General features: G+C 43.5%; 1 protein-coding gene across 1 annotated transcript in view; it reads left to right on the top strand.

Annotated features, from left to right (window-relative positions):
* NTSR1 (neurotensin receptor 1) overlaps positions 1-19,965 on the top strand; it is a 99,853-nt gene that overhangs the window by 56,740 nt on the left and 23,148 nt on the right. Inside the window, exon 2 of the mRNA XM_006264813.4 lies at positions 14,391-14,592. Coding sequence (XP_006264875.3) covers positions 14,391-14,592 — 202 coding nt within the window. The remainder of the gene's footprint in view (positions 1-14,390; positions 14,593-19,965) is intronic.

Genomic DNA, 19,965 nt, shown 5'->3' with positions numbered 1-19,965 from the left:
ACGTGTTGAGTCTGCTTAAATGGTACCCAAATGAACTGGTCCCTCTGCCGTTGGTTGAGCTGGGGTACAAAATAAGAAACAGCAACCAGGAAAGCAGTGTTGTAGTGCAACAAAACAAATCCTTCTAATAAAAATGCAGATGAACATCATGTCTCTCTATTCCATCAAAACAAAACCTGACCTCAAAGCAATAAATGTGTGTTGGACAGACCAGAGGGAAAGACTGACTGGGTGGAGTATTTGCAAGTTGTCTGTGCTAAATTTCAGCTCCTGTGGGCTTAATTTCAGTTCCGATAGAAGAAAGGCTAGGCCCTAAATCCTTGTGGCCCTTAATGGAGACAGCATTTACATATATGTCTGCTGGTAGTGCCAGTAGCATTCAATAATTGGCACTTTTATATGGGCCCCTCAAAGCACTTTACAAAGCAGGGTCCATGTGCTGCATGCTCAATTTACAGATGGAAATACTAAGGTACAGTGAGCTAAGGTGACTCATTCAAAGGCCAAGTACTACCAGGCAGTAGCAAAGCTGGACAGGAGGGCAGTCCAGTCCACCTAACATTCAGTCCAGTGACCGATTCACTAGGCCCTAGGCTAGTGGTTTTTTCATCATTCTTTTATCCAAGGGAGCTATGGGGGAACCAGAGGCAGAGCTCCTCCCAAGCATAAGCAATTGCACAACAGTGGGCATTCATGTCCGTGACTCTCCGGCATCTGCAGTCCACAGAGAATGGCGACAATTATAGAGTGGATCATGTTTTCTAAGTGGTGACTGCTGTATATTTTAGAGCACATAACCAAGGGGAAACGTTGCATGATGCTGTCGTGAACCATGCAGCAGCAAGTATTCTTATTTAACTTAAATAAAACCTAACTCAAACATCAATCAACTAAAAGAGAGGCTAAGATATCTTAATGTAAGCAACCAGGCCAAGTGGATCTACTGTGCACCTTTGAACAGTCTCATAAAAACCCAATTACTGCAGGTATTTTCAGTGCAACCAACAAATCCTCCATAATAAAGTTCAGAGAGGAGCTTCATTGCAAATGCAGATGATCATTTGGGATGCAGTTGGAAGCATGTGAATTCAGGTGGAAAAATGTTAATAATCTGTCAGTGCCCAAGGCTCTTCCTGGGCAGCGTGAATTTGGCAAGTGGGCTTCCCAAGAGTTCATGATTTATGAGCTTTGTGAATCTTTTCAGGATGTTGATTCTGATACCAGGCTCTTTGTCCATGAGCGCTGTGCCATTGACTTCTGTGGGACTAGCCCTGGTTCAAGCGAGTTCCAGCTCTGTCGGTTTTGTCCGAAGGGTTGTCTTTTTGCTTTTGCTCGCTCTTCTCTGCTTTCTCCCAACAAACCAGATTAAAATCAGTTTGCTTGGTCCACCTGTGAGAAGATCCAGAATCCTCTTTGGAGCCTGCCATGCCATTCCCGCATTGCTTGCGTGGGCGTGCTAAATGTCGCACTTGTTGCATCCAAATTAAAGTTTGGTTTTGATTAGCTATGATGTACAGGCTTTGCTTGGTTACAAGGTGGTGGTCGTGGTGGTGTTTGTATCCACAATATGAGAGAAGCAAGATATAGTTGGCAGCAGCAGGGATCTTGCTATCGGTCTTTATTACTGTATGAGAGCAAACCCACTCTTGTAGAGGTATCACTGTGCCTAGGAAGTGGCTACTAGCACTTGGGCTGGCTATTTTAAATCTAGGTCGATTATCTCTACACCGCACTGCAGCCACAACACAACACAATCATACTAAGTCCTGTATATTGTGCCAGTACATGTACCTTTTTGTTTTAAAAAAATGGAAAAATGAGACAATTGCCAAAATATTCATCCAGGCTCCTCTTCGTTGCCTTGGTTTAAATCAGCAAAGACAATGGAGTTATTTTATGGGAGGTGATGAGAAGCAGCACAGTCATGTGCGGCGTTCCCTTCTCAGCTCTCCAAGACAAAACCACGAGGCTGTACTTAATGGGGGGGAGGAGAGCAACAAGATTTTTTTTTTGCTTTAATTTTTTTCACCCTAGGGAGATAGACATTTATCGCCTGATCCTCGTCTCACTTAATCAGTTTTACACCAGCGCCACTCTACCGAATTCAATGGCTTTAATTTCTTACAATTTGTGCTGGTTTAAGCAAGAAGAGAATCAGGCCCTTATTGATTTTCTTAGGATGGTTTTGGTGGTTTGCTGTATTACAGTGTGACGGATGGTAAAATAAGATAAAAGCACTTTGTAAAAGAAGAGCATGTTACATCCCCGCCCCTCCCTGCCTCCTTCAGATATGTCGTGTGACTCTACCGTACATCTCCCATGGCCGAGGCGTAGCTGTGTGCTAATTTCAAAGGTTACATCTGTAATTCATAGCCAACTCTAGCGTTTTGACATCAGATAGCAATACATGTGAACAGTGTTTCACAGCATTGTAACCTTTATTTTAAATGTCTCAAGTTGATATTTAACACTCCGTTGAAAAGGTCTCACATGGATGGAATTAAGTTGCTCCTGAACCTTTTTGATCTATGCTTATGGCTGCCACAGCTAAATAGCTGGAGTAGTTATTCTGGACCACGTGGATTACTAGAGAAATTCAACCCTTCACATCTAGGTTGCAAAACCTACTCAGGATTATATTTAGTCGTACGGTCTGGGGTACGTAGAATATACTAAGACCCGTAAGGGTTTATGCTTGTATCTCAAAGTGCTTTTAGAGGGTAGGACGGCATCCCCACCACTTAACAGGTAAGGAACCTGAGACACAAGACAGCAGGATGATTTCCCATTGGTCCCACAGTGATTTAGTAGTAGGGTTCTGCCCACAACTGGGGACACGGCACCTGATATTTTAAATTGTTGCTCAGATAATCACTGCCACAAATGAGTCTCATCGGCAGGTTCCTACACAATGTTCCTGTGGCCTGGAAAATGCAGGATCGTTTTACTTTGGCCATAAAATCCTTTCTTTCTGTATTGTGGGTAATTTTTCTGCATGGTGCTGCTTTCCAAAGGAGGAGATGATCCAAGCATGCCACGCGCTGAACCTGCTGTATAGCAGCACCCGTGGTTCCACGCCTGAATCAAGATTCAGAAGTCTGCTTCAGACAAGGATCCACTAGAAATAACGTGAGGCACCTAGACTCCTCAGAGTTAAAACTAGAGGTTTGCCGAAATAAAAAGCCTAAACCCAGGGACTCTATTAAACTGTCTGAGTCACTGTGCAAACTTCGTGACTTGGGTCCGTCTCCGCTTGTAGGATATAAGGCCCATCCAGCTACTCTATCACAACTCCCCAGTTTGGCACTAAGGAATGACATGTCCCAGATAAGCGCAAAATATATGGTCTGAAAATCTGGAAAGATATGCAAAAAAATGCAGTTTAATTAGAGGCTTATTCATTTTCTGGAAATAACTACATGCCCTCCAGATTCTTTTCATCAGATAAATTCTGTGCACGTCGAACATGAATTATTGCAGATTTTTTTTTGGCTTTCCAGTGCAATCTGTTTCTCCTTGTACTGACGCTTGTGAGCCTTTGATGGCCAAAGTATGAAATATTGCAGTGTACTTTGTGTCTCATTAAAGGGTGACATTCAATACCAGTGGTCCAAAAATATAATTCTGGCCAATAAGTGAGATAGCTAGACATGTTATAAAGTGTTTTTAGTCGCTTTATCAAGGTTTTCAGCAGTCGCTTCTCAGCCTCTTGAAGGCTCAGATCAAGTGTTGATCTAGCAGAAAGCAGTCAGGACTCATGGCAGAAGTGATATCTTTTCTTAGATGGCTACAACCTGGATACCTGATGTAGAATAAGGCAATCAGGACTTGTAGTAGAGCTGATATCTTTTATTAGACCAACAAGATTTTTGCAAAAAAAATGTCTTTAATTGCAAGCTTTTGGGCACAAACATCAGGCATCGGAGAAAAGATTGTAAAAGTCCTCTTGGGATCTGTGCTGAACTTTCATTTCTACCCAGGAGAACTTTTACCATCTTGTCTCCGATGCCTGATGAAGGGTGTTTGTGCCCAAAAGCTTGCAATTAAAGATTTTTTTTTTTTTTTTGCAAAAATCTTGTTGGTCTAATAAAAGATATCACCTCTACAGTGAGTCCTGATTGCCTTTTCCTGTGGACCACCATGGCTACAACCTGGATACCTGATCTAGCAGAATGCACATGTACTAACGATGCTGTCTCCATTAGCAGGAGGAGAATAAATTACTTTTAATTTCCACTGGGAATTAGGCGAGGCAGATTGTGGGTAGACTTTGAAATATCTGATATGTGGCTTAATTGGTTTGCTATCAGTTGTTTGAATTATTGGTAGCTTATTGTATGGTATTCAGATCTTCCAAGAAGCCACCCCACCCAGCTGCTCCACTAAGAAACTCCTTGCCTCCCGTCCTCTCCAAGGACCGTTTCCTAAGCTCCTTTCTTAACATGCAAGAGAATTCCTCTGCTAAGAAATCCTGATCAGCAAAAAAATCAAAAAGTTTCACAGCTATTTTCTCTCTCTCACATCTCGAGATGTTTTTCACCTCCAAGCTGAAGACCTCCTGCAGGGAGGTTTGATGTGAGGAAATGCAGGCGCAGAAAATCAAAGCCTGTCCAGGTGAGTTCCTAGCAGGTCAGCGTCTCCCATGCAGCTCGGCGTGCTCTTTCAATCAATACTTCTCACATTCGCAGGGAAAAAAGGAAGGCTATCTGCTTGCCGCTCGTCTCCAAACACTGCTGGAAAGGGCCCCTTCCCTTGGCTGTTCACACATCTTGCCCCTATCTTATTTTCAGCCAGTTTACTTGGCAGACAGCTGTGCTCATCTGGAAGGCTTTGAGATCTCAAAATGAAGTGTTTGCATCTACCCTGTGACTGCCTTCTTTCATCGTATGGAGCAGGACAAAATGATTTCTCCAGCTGCGCTTGACCTTCGCCGTTTGATCGGCTCATAACCTCTTTGTGCCTGCCATGTTCAAGTTATCATAACTTGAGGCTATTCATCTGTCTCGGGCCATTTTTCCAGCTTGCTGTTTTCAACGCCCCAAATGTATGACTTTCCCTTGAGACAACTTGCTTCTATGATCATGGCTCCTGGCAGAGCTGGTCTGTGCTGTAGGAAATTGCAATGTGAAAGGACGTGTCGTATCATACACCATGACCCCGATGTGCGTTGTGTAAGAAGAGAATTTTTTTTTATGGGAGATGTGTTCCCAAAAATTCAATCTGGACCAAATGTCATCTTCTAATGGAAAGCTGTTTCCACTAAAATATTCCACTTAACAGTAGTTCTTGGCTTTTCTCACTGGTGTGCTTAGGCTGTCCAGATCCAGAAGACCCCAAATGGTTTCGATTGCAACTAAGCAGTACCCCTAGATGAACAAAATCTGCACAGAGCTGAAGCTCTGTTCTGAAGACTTCATTTAAAAACGCAGCTGGTTTTACGTGGTGTGCTGCCTTCGGCTGCCTTTTCTTGGTTTGTTCTGCTTTGTTTGTTTTAGGGAATTATAAAAAATTTAAAAAAGGACCAGTGGGATGGCTCGAGATCTGTCTAAAGCTCATAAAGAGATTTTGCAATTATTCCTTTACAGACAACTCGAGTGATTTGGTTGTTGCGTGCTTATCCAGCTTCCAGAAGTAGAAGCTGCCTTATCTCAATTAGATCATGATCTGTTTTTCCCCAGCCACCTCGATTTCCTGCGACACAATGATGCGTTCCTATTCAGCTGATCTTCTACACGCTTTGCTAATACTTTAAAAATAGCAACAGGGGATAAGTATCACGACAGCAAAGAAAAGGGACGGTATGAGGTGAAAGGCAATCTCTGCTGACTGTCGATTCCTCTCGCTTGGAAGATTGAGCATCTCCGTTGACCGATCCACTCGATGCATCTGTGGGAAAAGGTGCCTCGTATTTGAGGGACAACCTTCCATCTTCAGCTCCCGCTGTGCAAAAATGAAGTTTATTTCCTACCTTTGGGGACTTTTTACCGTCTTGTACCATCTAGACTTTTCCCAGAGCCTGATGAAGGGACTTTGATCCCGAAAGCTTGCAGGAAAGGATCATTTTCTTGCCATTTTCCAGTTGGTTTAATAAAAGGTATCATTTTGGAACCCAGATTTCTAGTATTTTGTATGTCTTTGAGACTGTCATTTAAGAAGTTTTGTTGCAGCAGGTTATTATAGAGGAAAAGCCATAGGAGTGAAAAATATGAGCGCTCCACAGTTTATCTGAAGATGTGATTTCTCGCGGGTAGATTCTGATCACGTATGAAAGAACTTAAGATAGTGAATGGCAAAATAAAAGTCCAGCTCATCATCCCTGGGTGTCATTACCCTTTGCCTTGACAGGGTAACTGAGTCAATTATCTTTCCTCCCTCCTGACATCTCTCCTGATTCTGACTAATGCTCAGTAAGGTTTCTCTTTTATTAGCAACTGCCAGTGTCTGAACATTACTCTTTTATTCCTCCTTACACCGAGCCTTTCTATTTCTTTGGCGCCCAGACTTCAGAAAGGGAATTCGTGCGTGGTGAGATGAGCGAGATCAATGGCCAGCTATCGTGATGGATAAACTTTCTATTTAAGAGTTGGTCCCGGCAGTGGCAGGGAGACCGTGCTTGGAGATATGGCATTGCTTGGTTCGTTCTCAGCTTAGGGTGGACACTTATCACAAATTATTTTCCTTCTGATCGCTAGACACTAGGTAGACACGCTACAGGACTCCGGCAAAAGCAAATTTAGATTCTCACTTACTGAGCTGGCTTTTAACTTAAAGTTGGGCACATAAAACTCCCCGCTTCTGCTCTGTGTCTCGGTACAAAATGAGTTGGAGCGATGCCGACTCTTAGGCTCGCTCCCCTTTGAAATCCTAAAAGCTGAGCTCCCAGTTCATGGAAAGATAAGAAAGGGGCGCTGCCCGATGCAGAAAATTAATCCTCCTGTAGTAGCCCTACTTTTGCAGTGTGTTGCTCAGAAGCAAACCAGGGGCAAGAAGGAGTTATAATAAGCCTTTTCAAGACTTCTAATTTACAAAATCCATTTAAGCCTTCCCCAGAGCCACTAAGTTAAGCAGTGTTTCTGTCTTACCTATCACTCTCGCAAATGAACTGGAGCCTGTTATTTCAGCGGTAACCCTGGGAAACTGCATCCGCAGAAGGGTACGGGGGAAGCAAAATACTTCAGCATAAAGCTTAGTGGGGCCAGCGGTGTTCCTGCTGTGAATACAAAAGATCAAGAAACCAAAGCACAATATTAGGGGGAGAAGGAGGAAGGGGAAAAAAAACCAACTCCACAACAGACGTGTGGCTCTTGTTTAATCACTCTGGGATTTTTCTAGCCCCGTGTAAGCATCGCTGCACTTGTATAGACTCCTGCTTGCATTGAAAATAAGAAAATTCCCATCATGCTGATCTGTCCAGGCTCCTTTTGTTCAGCTAAACTCCCAAAAAGCCTGACTATTGAGCTGATGGTGCTGGGCCGATTCATATTTTTAACCCAGAAATTTGGTTTAGTTTTTATATACTTGGGGGCCTGGGTTATTTTTTATAAGCATAAGATGCTCCAGCCCCGTGTTCATCCCATCCTCTGGCTCTTACAAACCATAGTGAAGGTGTTATATGGGGTTGCTTTAGAATCTGTCGGAACAGTAGGGGTCCGTAAAGAAAATCAGGGTAAAAGGTAAAAGATAGACCCGATGAGTCGTTCTGTATGTGAGCCGCGATACCGCTCAGCCGTTCCAGCTGGGGTTGGGGCTTGCACTGTGCACAGGAGGAGAAGCATCCAGATTTTCAAAGGGATGTAAGGGTGTAAGGATGCAGAGAGGTGTCTGCTAGGACTTTGGAAAGTGCCTAAACAAGTTAAGCCCTGAGCTCCCCTTGAAATCATAGCCCATGCTTGCAACGTAGAAAGCTTACATAAGGTGCCAGCAAACGCTCTGCCTTACTGGGAACATCATGTAGGAAACTGTTTCTAAAACATTGGTGAGCCAGAGCAGGGATCACTGTCACGTCTTTGAATCCATCAGGTATCCACCACTATCTGCCTCTTTACACATCGCTGTAGTTAAGAAGCTGCCATTTTTTCATGAGCAGACTAACCACAGCAGGTGTGTGTCCTCCTGCTGAGGATTACTCATGCAATCTCCTGCACCATTTTCTAAAGAGGGTTTCCCCCCCACAAATTTAGAGGAGGAACGATGCAATGACATCAGTCCCTCACAGGGCTACAAACGGCTCAGGTGTAAATCCAGAATAAATTAATTTAAATGGGTTTTTTTCTGAATGGAACTCAATGATGCTGCTGAGAGCAGGATTTGATCCCATAAGGAGAGGGATGACATGCTGCTAAATTAGGCCAGGAAGAGCTGAAATCTGTATAATTGGAAGACAGGGGTGGAGGCAGGCGAGGTAGATTAGGAGGGAAAGCAGTTGTAATCATCTGATGAAAAAGGCACCTGGAAGCACTGAGAAAATGATTTTAAGCGGATAAAAACGTTTTGGCGTTGACTTTTTTTTACCTTCATTTAACCAGGGTAGTGACAAAGTGCAGGGCAAATCAGTCTCCTGAATTTAACACGTCATTTATAGTTAATGGCCAACGTACCCATTTTGGCAGTCAAATTTCCACCCGTGTCCCTACATGCACGACCACAGTTACGTCTTCTCCTTCTGCAATCCCTTACTCTCGAGGATATAATGGGTCTGAAGGTGGCTGATGAGGCTGATCCGGGATCGACAGACTCTGTTGCAACTTGGTCATTTGTTTCCACGTGGGGTGGTGGGTCTGGAGTCTCGATTCGGGCCACAGCATGCTGTTTCTGCTGCTCCTGTGCCATGCTGTTGTAGGTCACTGCCGCCCCTCCTCTTGCTAGGCACGATCACAGATGTTAAGGTCTAGATGTGCGAAAGTGTGACATTCCTGGCACGGGAGAAACTGCGCACCAAAGAAGGCTGGAGGGTCATCTCACAGGGCTTGACCACTGAGGGAGGGAAAGCCTTGTGTCTGCTCCAACTTGTGCCAGAAACCAGTTCAGACGCCAGCTGGTCCCAGTCTCAGAGGAGGCATAGAGCTAAATCTAGTCTGTCTCCTCAGAGGTGTCTGTCTAGGTACTCATGATGGGCCTTCCTGCTTCCCAGTCCATTACAAATGTTATCCCCTGGGAGGTACAGAAGTACTATCTCCATTTTACAGATGGGGAGCTGAGGCAGCAGTAGTCTGAGCCTCAGCTCCATAGAGACTCCATAGTATCATAGAAAATGAGGGTTGAAGGGACCTCAGGAGGTCACATCTAGTCCAAGCCCTTGCTCAAAGCAGGACCAGCCCCAACTACATCATCCCAGCCAAGACTTAGTTGAGCCGGGTCTTAAAAACCTCCAAGGATGGAGAAGTCCACCACCTCTCTGGGTAACCTGTTCCAGTGTTTTGCCACCTTCCCAGTGAGAGAGTTTTCCCTAATATCTAACCTCAACTTCCCTTCCCTTGAAGGACCCCAGCTCCTAAATAAGTGCCTCACTCCAGTAAGACCTTAATATTTAAATACGCCTTTGGATCTGGGCCTGAGGAACAGCCTAACATACTCTTCCAACACATTGGAGATGTTCAAGAGGAGGTTGCACAAGCATTGGTTGGGGATGATCTAGGCAGAGCTGCACCCGTGTTCTCCTATGGGTATGTCCTATGCTTCTGGGCTTTGCTGGTTGCTGCATGGCCCAGGTGGGGAATTTTTCCCTTCCTGCTGCTACGTGTGTCTGGGTTTGTTTGGTGTTGGTTGTAACCATGTTGGCCTAAGGACGTAGGCAGACAAGGTTCTTTGGGTAGAGGTGATATCTTTTATTAGTCCAAGTAAATAGCTGGAATAATAGTTCTTTTCAAGTTTTCAGGCACAAATATCCTTCTTCAGGTTGTTTTAAGCCATCCTCAAAGGCACTGGCCACAGCCAAGGCTGGGATTTTTGACTGGGGTATGCCAGTGCTCCTGCTGGGACTTACACCTGGAGGTCCCTGGCTACAGAGTCTTACCTTTCTGCTCTGTCCATATTTAGGGTCAAGATGGACTTTTACCCTGTGGTCAGGCTGCTTTGGACTGTGGAGGGTTTTGCCTTCTTATGTAGTAAGGGGCATGACCCTCTTCCTTGGCTCTTTTATGCATAGTTTTAACAAGTTTGCAGCAGCAGGACATAGGTAAATCAGGAATACTAAGGCAGCCAATGTCAGATTAGGGTGTTATGTCTTGTGTTGCATCAAGGTAGTTTTGCTAAGAGATTAGACACTGGATTCGTATGGGATGGTTTGGATAGGGATGAGTCTGCCTCAGGCACGATGTGACCCTTGGAGGTCCCTTCCAGCCCTGCTTCTCTACGATTCTGTGACCCATGGCATAGGCAGTGCAGGTAGCACCGGGTAGGGAGCAAAAAGCAGAGAGGGAGATCAGGCAGCATAAAGAGATTGGAGTGGCACTCAGGGAGAGGATATAGCTTACCTTGTCTGTCAGAAAAAGGTTGGCTGTCACTGATTTACACGGTCCCTGTGTGATTAGGCTGGGTAAGGCCAATTCACAACTGGGGCATCTTTGGATGGAAGCTGATGATATCTGTAGTGCAGACGAGAGACTAAAGCATGCCCCTTTTATTCTTTGCAGTGGTTGCCCATCAGGAAAGAAGGAGGAGGAGTGTATCCAGTGGGTACAGAAACAGGAATAGGAGTTAAGAATTCAGGGGTCTTAGCTCTGCCGTTAGGCGACTCTGTGAGTTTGGGCAAGTCATATTAGCTGCGTCACAATTTATTACCATTTCTGAGGTGTATTGTGAGGCTTAAAAAGTAGATCAGTGGGTGTCAGACATAAGTGTATCAGCTTGTGCCCAGGAGAGTCTAAGCCTTCAGGGTGGCAGACCATGATGAGATTTGCGGGGTAATCTAAAAAGTGAAGCATTTTTCATAAAAGAAAGAAAGTGAGATATCTTTCATCTGAGAGAGACAGGAATTATTTGTAGAAAATGACCACGTGCGCAGAGGGAGAACCATGCGCAGACAGGGCTAATGGGGTATATCTAGGAACTTCCTCAAGAAATTGTTCTTAGAGGAATTCTATCATTATTGCCGGCATTAGCTGAAAAATACGTTCTCATGCTATATGTGGCTAGAGATGGGATCCAGCTGAGTGTTTTGTTACAGTACCTTAGACCCAGGAGCAAATGTTCTGTGTTGTTTAGAGGCTTTTGAACTAACAAAATAAAACCGGAGACCAACCATTAGTTCTTCACCAAAAGTGAGCTTACAACTTTCTTACATTTATGAACCAAAAAATGTCGTATGTGACATTTAAATGTGCTGCTTTTCGATAATGTTATTACCAATATCATCAATATAACTTGGGCATATTGGTAGAGCAGTGATGATATCCTGCCTGACTCCAGAAGCATGAACGTGAGCCATACTCCAGACTTGTGCCAAAGGCTGCCTCCAGCAGACCTAGGTGTAAATGGGTACTTGGTCTTTCAGATTGGGGAGTTAAAGATAACCAAATACTAGCCACATCACTCCATTCTGCCATTAAGATCAGGTCTAACTATTGTGTAAAAGCCATTATGGTCTGTATTTCTACCCATTTATCCACTTGTGGCTTCTTTTGCATCCTTTGCCAGACTGAGGAAGGGAAGGAATGCTGCATCCAAATTAGATGATGACATATAACAAGTGAAAATAGCATCATATTAAACCATTTTATAATAATTAATCCTCCAGCGGCTTCATTTTGACTGATCTTTTTTAAGAACATTCAGATATGGTAGAGGCCTGACCATTTGGGGAAATGAATTTAGAATGACCTTTGTTACAGAATTGGCTTTCACAGGAGCAAAAATCCCACTCATTTTTGCTCTCAGTAAAACTGTTTTAATGGTTTCAGTGGCATGATTTAACTATGGTAAATGGTTTGAAATTTTAAAGCTGCATTCATTCTCTGAGGCTGATGATCTGTGGTATTTCACACAGGACTGATCCATGCAGGAGCTCTGCAGATATTATACTCACTTCTCAGGCATTGCTATTATGGTTTATGATGTTCACAGAACCACTTGGTTAAACAATTTCCTTTCAGTCACTGTAGCTCTTTTATTATTATAGATTTGGCTGAATTAAAATGGACAGGTAGAAAAATTGAGCTTTTTTGAACAGAAGACCCAAGAGTGACAGGCATTAAATGAGGTAGTTCTCCTGGGCTGAGTCCAGGCAGTCAAAAAGCCCGAGGCTGAATCGATTCAATCTTCGCAGGTTAGTCTAAACTGCATAGGATGAACCGATAACCAAGTGAACAGACATTCCCTTTTGAGTCAGGAAATGCAGCCACATGTCTGCAGTGGCCCAGGCCAGAAACCCCCTCCGTGGTGGGGAGGGGGGGCACTAGAGCATGCCTCCCTGCTCCACTGGAGCAGACAGCTTGGGCCAAAGCTAGCTGGCCCACCCTTTGAGGGGGGATTGTGAGGGAGGTGCAAAGCATCCTGGGATGCTGGAGGTTTGTGAGTTAACTTGAATCTGGAGGGGATGTAGAACAGAAATTCAATAAACTGATTTAACCTAAATCAGTTAAGTCTGATACTACATCCATCCAGGTTTCTTAAACTGGTGTCAGCCATTTGGAAGTGGTTTATGTGCACTGAACTTCTGTTGAGTTACAGATTTGAACTGGTTTCTGATTGCTTATACTGGTTTATCTGTAACTTCTGTCCCTAGTCATGCAGTTTGGCAGCTGATGTAGACTTAACTATAAATCCTCACTACCTTCAACTATGACTTCTCCGGTCCCTACAAATGTGCAAGGAGATAAAGAATACAAAGACTCTATAAAGAGATGAAGAATGGAGCAGCAAACATAAGGCACCAGGCAAACCTGTTGAAATCAATGGAAAGATCACTATTGACTTTGATGAACTTTGAATCAGGCCCATAACAGACGTGGTCGATAATATGCGGCAAACTTTCCTGTTGACAGCTACAGAAGAAGGACAAAGCTTTGCTAGTCTGACTTGTAGTGACACATAACTTTGAGCTGAAACTTTCCATTTTCTAGTGATTGCTTCTGTCAGTCTGTTCAAGGCTGATGAGCCAGGGTGGAAGAGGATGATGTTGCAGACTGTCATCCCATTACTAGAGCCTTGCCACATGCCAAAATTGCGTGCCAAAGATGTAGATGCCTCAAATTTTCTTGAGATGGTTATTATTTAAATTCACTTCCCAATGAGTTTGTGCATTCAGGCTGTGTTGTCTACAAAGACTTCCTGTTTATATTTGATGCTAATTGTGCCTTCTACTTGATTCAATCACTGGTTAATTTGATTCTCCATCTGATTTTATCAAAACCTCAGTAACCAAATAACTTGTATTAAAACAATACAACTTCCACTTGCTAGTCCGATCAATTTTAATCCTTTGGGGCACAAGGTTTATTGGGTAATCTGATCACTGGCTAACAAAGAGCTGTCATTAAATTTGCAAGGAAAGGCTGCTATTCAGAATGAGATTTGAGAAAAAAATCCCAATGGAAGCCTAGGGACAAAAAATAATAAGCTGCTATTTAGAAATCATTGGTAAAGAACTACCATGTATGATGAAAGCATTCTGTTTGGTCATGGGAAGAAAAAAGATCAATGGCTTATTTAAATCAAAACAGTTCTAGCAATGAGCTGCATTGACATAAGTAAAGGCACCATTGTTGGAAAAAGATTGATTGAGCCTCTTGCATCCAATTTTCAGCTCTCTGACTGAATTTATCTAGCTGTTGTTTAAGTTCCCCTCTGTGCAGTGAGCCTTGTTTTCTAAAAGCTGAACAGGTTGCCGAAGTGAATGGAAAAGTTCTCCATCCCATGCTGGTTATCCAATATCACGTCTAGAGGAGGCCACTCACATGGTCAGGGGACAGCAGGGCAGGCCCTACGAGGGGAGGCTATGGGACCTGAACCTGTTCAGCATCCACAAGAGAAGGCTGAGAGGGGATCTGGTGGCCGCCTATAAACTTGCCAAGGGGGACCAGCAGGCAACGGGAGAGTCCCTGTTTCCCCAAGCACTACCAGGGGTGACAAGGCACAACGGCCCTAAGTTGACTGAGTGTAGATTCAGGCTAGACATCAGGAGGTGCTACTTCACTGTGAGGGCGGCTAGGAGCTGGAGCCAACTTCCAAGGGAAGTGATGCTTGCCCCTACCCTGGGGGTCTCCAAAAGGAGGCTAGACAGCTACCTAGCTGGAATCATTTGACCCCAGCATCCTTTCCTGCCCATGGCAGGGGGTCGGACTAGATGATCTGCTTAGGTCCCTTCCCGCCCTACCAACTATGAAACTATGTGACATAAAATCTCACGGGTCAATGATAGCATATATGAGTCTTGTCATTTCTACCCCCTCCAGGTCAACACTTTCATCTCCTTTGTGTTCCCGATGGTTGTCATTTCGGTGCTGAATACCATCATTGCCAACCAGCTCATCGTCATGTTCAAGCAGTCAACACAGGAAAACCAGGTCTGCACTATTGGAGGCCAGCAGACGATGCTCAGCATGTCCATGGAACCCAGCCGGGTGCAGGCCCTAAAGCACGGAGTGCGAGTCCTACGTACGTACCTACGGCTTCACATACGGGGAGAGTTAGAGAGACAGTTTGGGATGTATTTGGGGGAGCAGCTGACACCTGCCATTGAGCTGGTCAAAACTGTCATTCCAAACATTTTGCAATTCAGATGGATTTCTTTTAAACCAGAATCAAACCCCCAAATTTCAAGCATTTAGTTTTCATCTTTTGTTATGGTAGTGGGTTGAGGATTACTTAGCTCAGTCCTTTATTTCCCTGGGCACTCTTGCCTCACAGGAAACACCATAAGCATAAATCCTCAAATCAGTGAACAAATATAAATGTGGCCCGCAACGGGTTAACTCATAGTTCATCCAGACCCTGAGAAGGTGACTCCAGCTCTCTGCTCCTTTCTTAGCCCCAAAGTCTCCTCTCGCTCTGGAGTTCATTCCCTGGTATGCTGCTGCTGCTCCCAGACCCCAAGAAAGTGCCCTGGCCCAGTGTTGCAGCCATCACCTGGCACCTCCATCTATCTATTCTTCTGTCCCCCCAGCTCCTTTCCCTGGTAGCCTTTTAACTTCCTTTGGGCCAGCCAGTTAGTCATATCAGTTCTTCAAGCAGGCCTGCAATTAACTTTCACCACTTGGAGCTGGGCTGTAGCCCCTGCAGGCCTATAGACTGCTGCAGTCTGACGTGTGCAACCTTCTACATGCCTCTGCAAGTCAGCAGCCCGCTACAGTTATTTTTTCATTTCCCCCCTATTTACAATCAAATGAATTGTGTCTCAGGTTTCAAGGGCTCTGCTCATCTTATAGATTTCTATTTTCATTTTTGGTTTGCCACTCTGTATATTTTCCAAACTCTCACATTTTGAAAAATTGGAGACTAGCAAAAGGAAATGGAAATTCTCTAATTCCATAGTTCTGTAGCTATTGAAAGTTGGAGACATTTTGAATTGTTACACAGGGGGTGCATCTACACACGTGCTTTACTGTGGAGCTGACTATTTAGCTTTGCAGTAAAGTGTCACCGTCTACACGTGCACTTGTATTAGGGCACAGTAAATTAATTAATTCCGCTGTAGTTTAATACTTTCCAGGACAAATACTGTCCTACAGCAGAGGAGTTACATGCACTGAAACACATGCGTAGATTGTGACTGGGGCTGGCTGGGGCATGACGGTGCTACAGTGTGTGGGCTGCCTGCCAGCTAGCCCCGCACTGTAGCACCCTTATGTCCTAGTCAGCCCCTCTGTAGCATGTTAAGCCGGGGAGGAGCAGCCCCAGGCTGGCAACTAGGACCTCCTACCAGCCAGGGCTGCTTTGCCCTGGCTCAGCATACTGCAGTCCCAGGTGCACATGTAAATGCTATGCCCAGGAGAAATAAACTCTGGTGCAAACTGCACCAGAATTTATTGCTATGAACTAATTGCATGTGTAGATGCACCCAGTAACATAACAAAAAAGTGAAAAGGTATTAATCTCTAAATATGGCTTTCTAGGGCTGGCTAGCATGTGTTTTGCTGTATTCAGGGTAAGAAAAAATAAGAAAATGAAAATTCATGATATTGAAAATGCACAAAAAATGCATGTTATACATTGCAAAAGGAAACAACTTCAGAGTGTGCTGCAAAATTGTTTTTTGACCAGCTCTAACCAGCACACAAGCGTGCTAGCTGGTAGTGGTTAAGTGTCATCATTATTTGGTAGGTAACAGAGGTTTTACAGTCACAGTATAAGGTCTTAAATTCAAAAACGACATTCCTAGACCCATAACTATTAAAGAGACAAATACACGCGTATCGTTTAACACATACTGAAGTGCTATGCTAAATAAATAGGCTTTTATGGATGACGATCTAAATTCTGACATTAGTTTAATTGGAGAAGATATTGGACATGCTTTCGGGCTCAAAGTGATGTGAAGAAGAGCACTTTGCACCTGAATGCTTGTATAACATTGATCTAATGAAAAATATTACAAAAAAACCATTTCCCACCCCCGTATGTTTCCAAGACTTTCACAGCTACAACAGGTTGGGTCTGTATTCTGAATCACTCATACACAAGAAATGTATTACTAAATGTGCAAAGTTGTCTCAACTGCATATATAATTATTGCAGTTGCGTATGCAGTCATAGTAATTTTGGGCACAACAAATTATGCATGTAAATGCAATTCACTTTTGACGTGCAAAGACTGTTCAAAAGGCCATCTCTTGGTATTTTCTAGTTTAATCTATTTTCTTTATGCACATAAAATTAACAACGCTGTGAACATCTTCTCCACTGTAGCAGAGCTGTCTAGAAAAAATCAGGTTTTCAACTAAAAGGTATATATGTATTGAGAAAGTTATTTCCATGTATATTCCAAGTTCGGGTTCAGGGTTTAACTGCACTGTTACTTTTGGTACAAATGGCAAAAATCAGACTTTTTCTGCAGCGATATGTTTCCACTTGCACGCCTAGCTTGTACTTTCACAGCACTTTGAAACAAAAATGTTAGGATATCTGTTTCCATTACCTGCCTAGCAACACATTTTTTCAGTCTTCTACACTTTATGTTCAGTAACATCAGTGGAGTAACTATAGCTACAGGCTCCAAACCTAAAGGGAGTTGGTTACAAGAACAATCATTGTATTCTCAACAGTGATATAATTCTCATTTGTCTGTTGTATATAAACAACGGTCAGTGAATTGAATCTCTTATGTATCTCTGGTTATTACCATACCAGATTATAACATGTCCTCTCTCCAAAAATCAATGAGCCTGTATAATACCCTAATAACATAACAGAATTCTGCAGCAATTTGTTTCACAAGTGTCCGGTCATAAAAAATGCAACGCGTATGGTGACAAGGGAGCTTGTTAATAGAGCAAGCTGAGGAAAAAAGACCATCTTGAAATGCAAGAAAATCCCAAAAGACTGGTTTTGAATAGGGCCAATCTAATGAAGACACTGGGGCCAAGTCAATCCCTGGGTAATTCCATTCATTTGGCAAGAGATATATTTGGCCAAGTATTTTTTTTTTTTTTTTTTTTGCTATTGTACTCTGTCTTTTCTACTTTGACTTTCAAACTTGATGGGAATCCTTTAAATCTAGTAATAGTAATATTTAAGTTGTTGGTAACAAATGGGATTGTTTCCTTTGGAAGGGTAGGATTGCTTTCTCTCTTGCTTTGTTTTCTGCTAGCTAGCAAAAAAAGTCCCTTCCCCATAACTAAAATGAATTCAGTCACTATGGTTTTGCTTGGAGAGGTGTGTTTGAGGTCTGTAATTTGGACTGAGTCAGTTAGGAAGGAGAATGGTGCGGTGGAAAGAAACTGTGGCCTGTCGTCCATTGGAAAGGGTCAGCCCTGGCCCATAACACTAGGATAGGGTGGGAGTTGCAGCCAGAGCAGACAAGGGATGTGCTGCATTAGTGCATCCTTTGAGCACAGGCAAAGCTTCTGGGAGGGTCGGCTACAATTCAGAGCTGTCCCATGCGTGGAAACCACAAAGGACCTGCTCCTTCTCAGCATGAATCAGCAATGATTCAGGGCGCCATGCTGGAAGGAGGGGCAAAATACATGACAAATCTAGGCTACTATCTGAGATCCACCGCCCGCTTCCACTGTTTTTGTACCCATAAAGTGGCAGAAACTCTTAAGCAGCGCAACCAAAATATCGCAAGAGAAAGTTTCTGTCCCCAATGAAAATGAGCATATGTCAGAAATCTTATGGGGAGGTCTTTTTGTTGCAAAATGTACCAGCCAACGTTTTACAGCTCTTCGAGATCTGGAAGATTAAACTGTCCTTCCCCTACACATCCAGACACAGCTTTTACAAGCACATTCACCTGTGTTTTCACGTGTAATCATGGATGTGCATTTGTACGTGCAGTTTTTGTGGCTGTCATCATTGTTGAGTGCTTATGACCCATCAGATGTCTCATCAAGCATTTACACGTGCCCTCATGATAACTTAATGGAGAAATTAGATGTAATTATGGTGTAGATGGACGCTGATGCTCAGAGACTTATTAAGTTCACCCATTGTTTCTAAAAAGACTTGGGTAGGATCTACACAGATAGACAGAAGTACACCAATACAAATTATTTTGAGGAAGCATTTGTAAATGAAGCCAAGAGCAAAACTGGCATTTTAACGGCTCAGTTAATACCAATTGAAGCAGTGCATAACTTTTTTCCAGCTACTCAGTTGGTCTAATAAAAGAGATCACGTCTACTCAAAAACTTGCCCGTCTATGTCCGTCGACCAACACGACTACAACCAAAAACCCAGTAACTTGCCTTATTGCCTTTTTTTTCTGAAGTTCTGTGCTTTGGATAGAGGTTACCTAAATAAAAGACCCTGAACTTGGTAATGGAGCTGAACCGTGGAAGACTTGATGTCTTAATTTAATGAGACAAGGAAAAGGCAAAAGAATCTGGAAGTACAAACACGGACGAGGAAGCAGAAGCAGTTAAAAGGAATAACACAGAGAAAGAGTCTAATAAAATATGCCCTTTTCTGCTTTAAGTGGTGACAACCGCTGATACACAGGATAGCGTGAAGGTTTCTGACAGCTTGGCAGGCAGCAGCACGGATCAGTGCTTTCTTCATGGCAAGCTTGTTTGAGGCTGAAATGCTTCGGCTGATGTGATGTCTGTTAGGTCTTGTTTCACATCAGGAGCCGAAATCCCGTCCATAGTGAAATCAATTAACCTTGGGAAATTTCAGGTCCATTATTCCCAGTTGGCGCAACTCAACAGGGGGTGGTTGCGATGGAGGCTGTAGTATAGGCCAGGCTGAACTGTAATATAGATAAGACTTTGAACGCTACATTGTCTAATGCTTTAATGAGAGGAAAGGTGTGCTTGTGCGTAAGGAATTAGACAGGGGCTCGGAAGGCATTGAAGAGACCGTGCTAATCCCTGGAAGGCACTTACACACCTAAACAGTTTTGAGGATCGGGTCTTTACAAAACACTAGGGCTGGAGCTACGTTCATGCCTCGTGGGATGCATACATATTTTTTAGCACTTCCGCCTATCTCTGTTAAGCAAGAATCTGCCGTTTCTCATTTGGATGCAGCGCTTCTCATTCTCCGCTGTCCTCTCAGTAATTTCACCACTTTATCAGGAAGAAGGTAGATCTCTTCATGAATAATAATGGAGAAAACTAAATTTACACCTGTCATCTCCGTATCTCTTACAATACCGACTCCCTGATGGATGAGATCAGTCACACACAGGCATGTCTGATAGACTGGCGTTCCAAGAGAGTTTTTTGCCTAGTAAAGAAAGGGCTTATTTATTTCTATTCTCTAAGCAAATCTTCGCTTTAAAAGCCACTACGGAGGCTCAGAAAAGTTATTGCAAGGTAGAGTTTAGGTATAGATTATGCTGGGTTTGAATATCGGAAACAGGGGCAG

This window comes from Alligator mississippiensis, chromosome 9 (assembly GCF_030867095.1).
Source record: "Alligator mississippiensis isolate rAllMis1 chromosome 9, rAllMis1, whole genome shotgun sequence".
Classification (NCBI taxonomy): domain Eukaryota; kingdom Metazoa; phylum Chordata; order Crocodylia; family Alligatoridae; genus Alligator; species Alligator mississippiensis.
This window is presented reverse-complemented; position numbering and strand designations above follow the sequence as displayed.